Source organism: Amphiura filiformis, chromosome 3 (genome assembly GCF_039555335.1).
Source record: "Amphiura filiformis chromosome 3, Afil_fr2py, whole genome shotgun sequence".
In the NCBI taxonomy this organism is placed as follows: Eukaryota; Metazoa; Echinodermata; class Ophiuroidea; order Amphilepidida; family Amphiuridae; genus Amphiura; species Amphiura filiformis.
This window is the reverse complement of record NC_092630.1, coordinates 69545003-69557129: the sequence shown is the minus strand read 5'-3', so window position 1 is coordinate 69557129 and position 12127 is coordinate 69545003. Positions and strand designations below refer to the sequence as shown.

General features: G+C 38.7%; 1 protein-coding gene across 1 annotated transcript; it reads left to right on the top strand.

The window, feature by feature from the left end:
• The first annotated feature begins 3475 nt into the window (after positions 1-3475).
• LOC140147464 (growth hormone secretagogue receptor type 1-like) lies at positions 3476-4588 on the top strand. The gene has a single exon (XM_072169242.1). It carries the CDS (start codon positions 3476-3478, stop codon positions 4586-4588), a length of 1113 nt encoding a protein of 370 aa, XP_072025343.1.
• The last annotated feature ends 7539 nt before the right edge of the window (positions 4589-12127 follow it).

Sequence of the window (12127 nt, the reverse complement as noted above, 5' to 3'; positions counted from 1 at the left end):
CCAAAAATATGAAGAAATTATTTCCAAACCGTGTTAAGTCAACAATCATTATGTTGCTCATTTTGAAGAATGCTGGTTAACAAAAGCAGGTCTTTGTCTCATTTCGTGAACAATGCTACACATACCATTGTTTCCTTTCGTTTCCTTTATAATCGGTTACCCAACTGAAGCTATAATATCAGCTTTATTGCGATGTCGCACATTGAAAACAGACACTTGTGCACAACCAGAGAAGATCTGATTTAATCAGTTGAGCTGCTTCAATGAGTGTTATCTTGGTTTAATAGCTTTTAATGGGGTTTAAGTCCTGCAAAGGTCGAGATGAATTCTGCTGTAGACATGACTGCATCATGGGACGAGGAGGGTTAATAGAATAATAGCTAATAATATATATAATTGAGATAATTCCGCAGGTAATCCCGTCGCATCTATTCATATACATAGTCCTTTTGTTCGCAAGTACATCAATGCATAGATACCGCGTATAGTTAATCCGATTATTATGTCACTTCAACAACGAATAGACCATGCTGTGTGTTTTGTCGAAGGAACTGTATTGTGTTATTCTTTTTGTCTACCTGTGTTTTCGCGGAAGGTGTAAAACGGGTGATGGAATGCAGTTTAAAATTTCCGCCAAGGCCGAATCATTTCACATTTTGAGTCATTGTAGCCGACGGCTACCCAACTAAAGGCTGCTAGTCAGGTGTAGGAGGAATGCGTGTATTTGGATTCGTCTATAAGTAGTGGTGGGTTAAAGAATGATGATGCTTTAAATTTCTTAGGGAACCAGCTTATTTGATGCAGTATGATCTCCTGAGCATTTTGACACCTTTTTTTTAGCCAAATCGGCCAAAAAATGAGAGAAGGTGCCAAAACAATTATTTGGACAGGGGGTCTGTTGGGGGTCTGAAAATCAATATTTTCATCAACAATCATTATTATATGCCTGATACATTTTTGAAAGTTGCATAAAATGGGAGTTGTCGTTTTCTTAAAATAGCCATTTTACGTCCAAATAAGGATGTGAGGGCGCTTCGCATTTAACTTGCAAACGATCTTTAAAACGGAAATTTCAATGGTGTATGTATAAGATAATCACAGGTAGTACCTGCTCAAGATATTTGAGCAATTTACATAGTACGGTTTGATTTTGGCAGCCATTTGAATATTTCATAAAACGCTGCCATTCAACTGTACAGGGGTCACTGCACTTTAAAATGTGTACGTTTCAATGGAAGGCTTCCTGAGAATACGAAAAATGGTGCCACGGTCAAACGAAAAGAAATATAATGCCCAAATTTCTTGAGGATGTGCCACATGTGATTATCTTCATACTGACATCATTAAAATTTCATGTGAAAAGAACGTGTGCATGTTTTATGCAAAGCGCCCTCACATCCTTATTTAGACGTAAAACGGTCATTTTAAGAAAACGACAACTCTAATTTTTATGCAACTCTCAAAAATGAAATTCTAGACATCAATTACCTGCAAACCAACACCAACTTTAACAGAATTAGGCATAAAATAATGATTGTTGATGAAAATATTGATTTTCAGACCCCCAACAGACCCACTATCCAAATATATATTTTTGGCCGGCACCTTCTCATTTTTTGGCCGATTTGGATGAAAAAGGTGTCAAATTGCTCAAGAGATCATACCGCATCAAATAACTGGTTCCCTAAGAAATTTGAAACATCACACTTTTTAAAAGGCTGTTTAACCTACCCCTAGTATAAGGGAGTATTTGTATTTGTCCTTCTTGGTGGTGGATTTAATAAGGGTGAAAGGAGACTTGCGGAACGCCCGAATTTACTTTGATGCGTTCAGATGCACTTCCATAAAGAACAACACGTTGAAATCTAGATGTCAACATGGTCAAGAAGGATGATAGCCATTCGTGAAGATGACCTCTAATTCCATAGTGATGGATCTTATTTAGCAATCGCTGATGTGGCACTACGTCAAAAGCTTTATACCAAAGACCTAGGAAGGGACTTAGCCAAGTCTTCAACAGTAAGTGCTCATTGAGTTTCACAAGAACGACCCTTTCTAAAACCATGCTGATGGTCAGTCAAAACTTGATGCTTTTCTAAGTGGGCCATAACGTGGTGGAACACAATATGTTCAAGTAACTTACAAGCGATTGCAGTCAGAGAAACGGGTCTATAATTCGACCGAGATGAGCGGTCACCCTTTTTAAACAACGGCGTCACATTGCTTCAAGCCAGTTTCTTGGGAGATCTCCAGTTTCCAGTGATTTCTGAAAAAGTTTTTGTAAGACGGGGGGCGATTGCAGAGAAGCATTCCTTAAAGACCATTGCAGGAAGGCCATCCGGGCCTGCAGCTTTGTTGACTTTGATCTCATCAAGAAGCTTCTTGACACCAGGAGTGGTGACATTGATGCAGGGCATTGATGGAATATTTGACTTTCCCATCTTTGGAATGTTTTGCAGATTTTCCTCAGTGAAACCTAATTGGAATTGGCGATTCAGAACATTTACTTTCTCTTCTGCTGTAGATGCTATTTGATCCCATTACCAGTGGCTAATCCACTGGGTTTTTTCCTAAATGAAGCGCCAGAAAGGTTTAGTGTCATTTTCCTCCAAACTATTTCCAACAACATTACTGATATATTGCCAGTACGATTTTCTGATGTCCCTATCAAGAGATCTTCGAAGGGCCTTAAGCAGTGAACCCGTTATGGCGTTAGCAGTGAACGCCTCTTCGCAATCTCTCTATTGTCCTGAATGCCCGGCCTGAAGGTGACACGCCTCTATACGTTATTTATTCATACAAGTCTCATTTCAAAAGTATAGTATTTAGAATTGTTTATCACTTGTACCCATTACATCTCGCCATTCAGTAGGAACAACGCAAACATATTGCATGAGGTCCCGGGCATGAGGTTAGATCGTGTTGCACAAACTCCACTATCAAACATTGATTGATTCCCTACACTAACATTTTCACACAAGAGCTAAACGGAGGAGAGAGTTCGCCAATCTGTTTTAGCTGCTGCTACTGGAAGGTCTTTCATTATAAAACCAGAAAAATATTAACCATGTTAATTAAACCAAACGACAATAACACTCCAAACAACAAGGTCGCTTTTGCAACAACATTTGCACCGGAAGGTCGTCGCTTTTACATCGAAAGTTAATAAAATCGGTCGATCTGTTTTGATAAGGTGTTGTCATGCAGGTACACTTTTTTGGTGAAATGCTGTACATAATTAAAATTTTAATTTCAACACAAACAAGCATTGTTGATTATAAATCGTCGTCTTTTCAACGTTTCAAATATAGCTAAAAGTGGAATAGTTATTAACTTCCTGACCATTTATTGATCTTTTTTATTCATTGAATATTAAATAAGCAAATATTATGGTCATATAAAACCCCAAACTCGGCGAAAATAGACTTCAATTCACTTCAATCAAGACTTTAACATTTAACCTCGTGAGACAATCATGGCTGAGAGTTGCACTGCAAATAACACCGTCTACCTGACACATGAAGAAGCCCTTGGTGTCACACACAGTAAAGGCGATACCATCTTTATTACCATAGGAATACCGCTTGTTTCCTTATTTGGCATATTTAACAACCTTGCCTTCTTATATGTCATTTATCGCGTAAGCTCAATGCGCAATGTGACTAACTTTTACCTAGGAAATCTTGCAGTGGCGGATGCGTGTATCCTGATCATCTTTTCGGTTAGACATCTTTGGATGTATGCGGCAATTTCGCCAATTAACGCTGGCCTTCCTTGGAAGAATCCAGCGGCTTGTATGTTGCCATACTACTTCACTTATATGACTACATACTGCTCCGTGTTCTTAGTAACACTTGTTTCAATAGAAAGATACTTTGCAATTTGCCATCCATTACGTCACCGCATGTTTAATGGAAAACGAAGGGCTATAACATTAGTTTTTGTGACATGGTTGTTATCATTTCTATTGGCAGGTTTTGCCAATTCACCGACCTCAACTCGACAAAGGTGCTTCGTCCTACCAAAAGATTTTGCAGCCGGAGATGGTCCTATTGTCGTGTATTGGTGCATGAAATATTGCACTTTTTGCAGCAAGACCATCTTCATATTCGATACCGCCCAGTTCTATATCGCTTTATTTGTGAGTACTGTCATGTATACTTTGATAGTACTTAAAGTAAGCCGACGGGACATCGGCGAATCAAACGTAAGCAACGATGTCAGAAATGCAGTACTTCGAATGGTTATTACTAATACGGTCATATTCTTTCTTTGTTTACTGCCATATAAAATTATCAACGTACAAACTCTAATAAGTCGGTTTGGAGGAAACACATTCCTGTCATGGGATGTCTACACCTTACTTCAGTGGATTGGACGCGTAACTTGGTTAGTCAATTCGGCGGTTAACCCGCTGATCTACAGTCTGACTAATGCCAGGTACAGAAGAGCTTTCTTTGAGGCATTCAACCTAAGAAAAGTCAAGACGGTTACCATCAATCAAACAATGCAATCACAGATACACTCTGTGAGTCAAGCATGTGCTTCTGATGCGTACAAAATGAACGAAATTGGCAACAAAGCATAATGTAACTACCGGTGTTAATTATAGAACTTCTTGGATTTATAATTAGTATTCATAATAATGAACAAGTTCATTAGGAATGTTAATTTAAACTGTGAATTGTGTTCGTTATGAACAATTCCAACTAAAAACGATGGTGATTTACTTACATTTTGGTGACGTTTCACCATTACACTAGTGGTTTCATCAGACTGGCAACTCAACACATCTGACCTTTTATAGGCAACAGGATGCACCACAGAGGGCGTGATGAGTTAGTCAGAGATGTTGTTGAGTGCGTAGACCCCCTCGTCTTTGTTTAGAGTGTCATGTCCTTTTCTACGGATCCAAATGGCTTCTAGGAGCCACTTAAAGTGGTCTTGTCGGTTTCACGATCAATAACTTTAGAGTCCTCCCAATTGATCACATTGTGCAATTGATGGAGTGATTTGTAGAGGCGACGTGATCAGTGATGGCAGATGTCACTCTATGACAGAAAATTTGCATTTTGCTCGTGTAAAAGGTCTTGATTCAAATTTCTCCACCTGTTTTGGTGCTCTTTGAGTCGGATACCAAAGGGACGGCCCGTTTCACCAATGTAGGAACTGTAGCAGTTACCGCAGGGGATCTTATAAATGGCTTCCGCTTTTTGTTGAGGGAGAAGTTTATCCTTTGGATGAACGAGCATATTGCGGATGGTACGGAGTGGCCTGGGAGTGGCTTCATGGCTGTAGAAAACCCGTGTTTAAAAATAAAAACCGGGAGAATCGCTCAGATTCTTGATTGACTAATTCGGGTAACCGCACGTGGTTAACGCTTCGCGGATGTTACCCTCCTCTTTTTGTCTGTCCGCTTCCTCGGTTACTAACGCGTCACTCCTGTCTAGCAGCGTTCTAACAACTAATGTAAGAGGAGCAGTAGCGTAGCCAGCGGGGGGGGCAGGGGGGCAGAGTGCCCCCCTGACAAAATATGAAAGAAAAAAGTGCCCCTCTGACAAAAAATAAAAGGGAAAATCAGAAGGGCAAAGGAAAAGAAAAGGGGCAAGGAGCCCTTTTCTACCGAAATTCAGCCCAAAAATATACAATTTTTCCGCGCTTCGCGCGCATATTGCAAAGATTAAGCCCTTTCCATCCTGATAATGGGCGAAAATAGTGTCAAATACTAATTTTTTGCGCGCTACGCGCGCACATCGTCCCAATAAAGCCTTTTGTCTCTATGTATTGTATGATGCAACTGTAATTTTTTTCGTCTGTGCCCCAAAAATTTTATTTTGCCCCCCCTGACCAAAAAAAAAAAAAGCTGGCTACGCCCCTGAAGAGGAGGTGGGAGGAAAACTGAAGATATTGGCCAGTGTGCGCTTTCTTTCGGTAGATGCAGAGTTTCACTGATCCATCCGGTTTTCTGGTGATTAGGGTGTCGAGGAAGGGAATCGAACCTTCTTGCTCTTGCTCGTAAGTAAACTTGACGCTGTGTTCTGTTAGGTTGTCTACTTCTATTTTGCGTACTATTTCCAACACGTCATCTACATATCTTTTTCAGAGATGCAGGCGGCAGGCTACCGGGGCCGTGGAAATAGCTTTCTGTTCCATCCACTCCATGTTTATATTACACGCGAGGGGGCTGAGAAGACTGCCCATAGCCATATCGAACCGTTGGCGGTAAATATCACCCGAGTAGCTAAAGTAGTCAACCGTGGCAAGACAAATTTTGGTAAGTTCTAGGATGTCATTAGTGGCGAGGAGTGTTCTATTTTTGAGGTCTTTATCTTCGCTTTTATTCACGAAGAACATGAAGAGTGAGATCGATAGGGGTACTGGTAAAGAGCGCCACCACATCGTGCGAATTAAGGATCTCGTCTTCTGTAAGGACTGTGTCTTTTAGATATTCCGCAAGACAAAAAGAGGAGGACAACATGCGCGAAGCGTTGACCACGTGCGGTTACCCGGATTGGTCAATCAAGAAAGTAAAAAAAGACAGATCCACTCCTAAGACAAAACTTTCCTCATAACGAAAAGATAACAGTGAAAAAACAAAAGGCATGGTTGTGGTTCCCTATAAGAGGGCGTTTCTGAGCGAATCTCCCAGGTGTTTAAAAAACACGGGTTTTTTACGGCCCTGAAGCCAATTCGTACCATGCGCAGTATGCTCGTTCATCCAAAGAATAAACTTCTCCCTCAACAAAAAGCGAAAGCCATTTATGAGATTCCCTGCGGTGACATTCTCCAGTTCCTACATTGGTGAAACGGGCCGTCCCTTTGGTAACCGACTCAAAGAGCGCCAAAAAGAGGTGGAGAAATTTGAATCAAGACCACTTACACGAGCAAATCACAAATCTTCTATCACATACATTCACAAATCTGCCATTACTGATCACGCGGCCTCTACAAATCACTCCATCAATTGTGAGGACTCTAAAGGTATTGATCGTGAAGCCGACAAGACCACCAGGTGGCTGAAAGAAGCCATTTGAATCCGCCGAAAAGGATCATGTCCTAAACAAGGACGAGTAGGCCTAAGTACGCACTCAACAACATCTTTGACCAACTCCCCAGCAAACACAAAAACGTTTTAAAAACGTTTTAAAAAAGTTATATTTTGGCTTTTGGTTTTGGTAAAAACGTTTTAATAACATTAAAATGTCGGGTTATATAAAGGTCATGATAACGTTTTAAAACGTTTTGTATGAAAACACACTACAACAATATTTTTAAATGTTTTCAAAAAATGTTATTGTAAACTATTTTTTGCAAACGTGTTTGCTAAATATTTTGTCAATATTTAAATAACATTATGTTAAAATATTTGAACCCAGCAAACACAAAAATGTTCTTAGAATGTTTTTTTCAAAACCTTTTAATAACATTTAAATGTCGGGTTATATAAAGGTCGTGAAAACGTTTTTAAAACGTTATTGAAAATATTTTAGGCAAACATTTTTCGCAAAATATTTTTTCAATCCCAAAATAACATTCTGTTTGGAATGTTTTGTATCAAGTTTTCAAGAATGTTTTTGGAATGTTATTAAAACGTTTTTATACCCTTTATATAACCCGACATTTAAATGTGTTCTGTAAAACATTTTTGTTTGCTGAGCAGTAGATTATCAAAAATGTTTTTAAGGTTATGAAAACGTTTTATACTCTTAATATACCCTTTATATAACCCGACATTTAAACGTTTTCTGACAACCTTTTATAACCTTTTGCGAATGATGTCGAAAACGTTTTGTGTTTGCTGGGTCATCACGCCCTCCACGGTGCATCCTGTTGCCTATAAACGGAAGCAGTCAGATGTGATGAGTTGCCAGTCTGATGAAACCACTAGTGTAGAGTGAAACGTCACTAAAAAATGAGTAAATACCATCGTTTTTAGTTGGAATTGTTCATAACGAACACAATTCACAAAGTATTCATGCTTTACAAGGAAAAAGTAGAGTAGGAGGAAATTCATTTTATTCGGTCTATAAAGAGAATTCAGAAAAAGATCATCGACTGGTGAAAATATGCATAATATGAGCCTATTGAGAATGTTCATCTTGATAATATAGGTAAAGACCAATGTAACTAGGCTGTCAGTTCTTATATCGTTCTTAATATATATATGGTTGTTATTAGACACGAGTTTAACAATTATTGTTTTACTGGGAAGTTGTGATGTACTGTGATGATGTGTAGTAATTCAAATCTTGATTGCTTAGAAAAACAGAATAATAAAAATTATGTTCGTTTCTGAAAAGATTTTGCTGAATCTGCCGCCAATGTTTTCAAATTAAATTTTGCAATAACGCCATCGTTCTACAGCACCATTCAGTTAGCATTATAACCATACACAAGGGAAGACTTATGTTACACTCGAAACCAATATTATATTGCAAAAATGTGAGTGTAATTCATAAAGTGTCTCAGAATGCACAAGAAGCTTGTCTACCAAGCAACGTTTTGTTGGATAAGTCACAAAGCGTCATAAATCGTTAAATGAGTCCGAGTAAAACTTACATTGACATGGCATGGTAAACTTACATCGCTAGCATCTTTGAAGTTTGATAAAGATACATTACTAATAGTCCAGGAGCAAGATCACACAGGGGCCCTAAATAAGGAGTTCGTTCACCCCCACTACATGCAAGGTTTGACACCATATGTCAGTGATGTATCGTTCGAGTCCGGACTCGGACTCGAGTCCGGACTCGAGTCCACTTTTGTTGGACTCGGACTTGGCTCGGACTCGGACACAAAAAGACTCGGCTCGGCTCGGACTCGGACACAAGGACTCGGACTCGAAGCCGAGTCCGGTCCGAGTCCAGTCAATTTATAAATCCTTGTAAAATGTGAAATGCTTATCTAAAATGTCAAAATAGATCTCAAATTTGTTGACTTTACTTATTTGGCCATTTTCCAAATTAATTGGGGCTGACATTTAGTAGTGATATAGCATTCATGTTGTTATTTATTTCAAAACATGAAACATCAATTGGATCTCAAATTTGATCCAAAATTTTTAGACTTTTAATTAATTGTCAATTTTCCAAATAAGTGGAGCCTTTCATGCACATCCACACATCCCTGGAACACACCAGATTATCCATTTATATAGCTTAATATAATTATTATCATTAATTATGCACATCAGGATAATTATATCCAAGATTTGTTAATACTTTGCCTATAAGTTCCTCTCAGTGTTTACAGGTGTGGTAAAGGAACTCTCTATTCATGTGGCTCAGACTGTACATGTGCATGGCGGAAAGTGTTCACTGCTCACACCAGTCACATTATCAGTGTAGTTCTTCATGTGTGCACTTTATTAGGGTGGGAATATTAAAATGATGAACAAAAGCTATGAACATGGTAACTTGAAATTCACCTCAAAAGACAATTTCTTGAAATGTTTTTCCAGTTTGCTGCTTATTTTCTGTATCAGTCAGAGTGTGAACATGGTGAATGCAACATGTAGTATTGTAATACATGCATAAAGTGTGTACATCAGGCTGGAGGCTGTCACAATGTAAGCTTATGGCCCTGGGCCGGCTAAAATTTAGGGCACTTGCTATCTGTTGTAAAAATGTTATACCAAATGACCCCCTTCTTTCAAAATTTTATACCCAATTATCCCTTTTTCATTTTGTTATACCAATGACCCATTTTTATACAAATAGGCTCCTACTATGCAATGCCAGTAGGCAGATACCAGTGTCACATTAAAGTTGAATGACCCCCCCACACACACACACACACCTCCGGGCATGGACTGCGCCGAGTCCGGACTCGAGCCGGACTCGAGTCCGGACTTGGGTCTTATTTTTGTTGGACTCGGACTTGGCTCGGACTCGGCACGCCCGGACTTGGACTCGAGTCCGGACTCGGACACAAAAAGACTCGGACTTGGCTCGGACTCGGATACAAATGGACTCGGCTCGGCTCGGACTCGGACAAGCTGGACTCGGGTACAAGTCTGCCATATGTAGTTAGTATGGACCCTCTATAGAACACTGCTAGGTAGGTAGTGGTCTCAAATTGTGGTATCACCTTTTTTCTACAGGTAATTTTCTACATGGATGTCTAATAGCGTCAAATTCAAGAAAACAGAACAAAATTAAATAGGGGAAATATAAATCCCCATAACTCAACTTTCATTCATAATAATGAATTTATTTTGGTATGAATATGTAGCTAATTGATTTTTCTAACTTGTTTATTTTATTGAAAACAACAACAGACACACATTTTATGATTTTTTTTCTTTTGATTTTATTCACATTTTTTTCAATTATTTCGAATATATTTTCCAATTAGAAATCCTGTTTTCTGTTTTCTACCTCCGCTTCCGTAAAATTCGTCAGTTTTCCGTATGGCTCTAGTATAAATCAGTATATCTTCTAAAGAATTGAACTCATTTAGCACCTTGAAGCTCCTTGACCCATGGCACGGTAAGCACAGCCTCTTTGATCCTATAAATCAGTCTATTACCTAACGAATTGAACCCATTCTACATGGTGACGTCACGCCGACTTGAAATTCGCAGTGACGAGATGTTCGATAGACGATGTGCGCATCGCCGCAGCCGGCGTGACGTCAAATGACGAGTTCACAGATGTACTCGCAAAGGCTTATGGGATTGACCGAAAAGGTCAATTCATTCTATGGTGACCCAGGACATGGTAAACTTACATCACCGTGAGCCTCTTTGATCCTATAAATCATTCAATTATCTAACAAGTTGACTCATTCTGCATGGTGCCCATGGTACGGTAAGCTTATAAATCAGTCTATTACCTAACGAATTGAACTCATTCTGCATGGTGACCCATGACATGATAAACTTATAGGCTTTATCAGCCTCTTTGATCCTATAACGAGTTGAACTCATTCTGCATACCCATGGCACGGTAAGCTTACATTACCAACCTCTTTGATTCTATAAATTGTTATTACCCTAACGAATTGAACTCATTCATGGCATGGTAAATTTACATTGCCAGCCTCTTTGATCCTATAACTTAAAATGAATTGAACAAACATTAATCCGCAAATTATGAGCCCGGTCCGAGTCCAGTCAATTTATAAATCCTTGTAAAATGTGAAATGCTTATCTAAAATGTCAAAATAGATCTCAAATTTGTTGACTTTTACTTATTTGGCCATTTTCCAAATTAATTGGGGCTGACATTTAGTAGTGATATAGCATTCATGTTGTTATTTATTTCAAAACATGAAACATCAATTGGATCTCAAATTTGATCCAAAATTTTTAGACTTTTAATTAATTGTCAATTTTCCAAATAAGTGGAGCCTTTCATGCACATCCACACATACCTGGAACACACCAGATTATCCATTTATATAGCTTAATATAATTATTATCATTAATTATGCACATCAGGATAATTATATCCAAGATTTGTTAATACTTTGCCTATAAGTTCCTCTCAGTGTTTACAGGTGTGGTAAAGGAACTCTCTATTCATGTGGCTCAGACTGTACATGTGCATGGCGGAAAGTGTTCACTATGTTCGTATATGCGCACATCCTATAACGAGTTGAACTCATTCTGCATACCCATGGCACGGTAAGCTTACATTACCAACCTCTTTGATTCTATAAATTGTTATTACCCTAACGAATTGAACTCATTCATGGCATGGTAAATTTACATTGCCAGCCTCTTTGATCCTATAACTTAAAATGAATTGAACAAACATTAATCCGCAAATTATGAGCCGCATGTCCTACAGACAACAAAATATAAAGCGAAAATTACATGTTGTATCGGTTTAAAAATAGTGCAAGTCAAACACTGAAGGCAAGTTTAAATAGAACTCAGTAGCAAAACAAGACAACAAGCTCAGAGCAAAATAAGACGTGTCTTAAGTCAATGAGTTTTTGACTTGAATTGTTTTTAAACTACAACTTGTAGTTTTCGCTCTTCGATTTCATACTTTTTTGTCTGTCCACTGTCCCTTAAGAAGAGTTATCTAACCAACAATGACCAACAATGGAATTAGCTGAAATTCTTGGTTAGTATAAACAATCAAAGAAAGCGTTTTCGACTTTGGCAGACTCATAA

Excerpts from the sequence above, each read along its gene's own strand:
- LOC140147464 (XM_072169242.1), top strand. The coding sequence starts at position 3,476 with ATGGCTGAGAGTTGCACTGCAAATAACACCGTCTACCTGACACATGAA.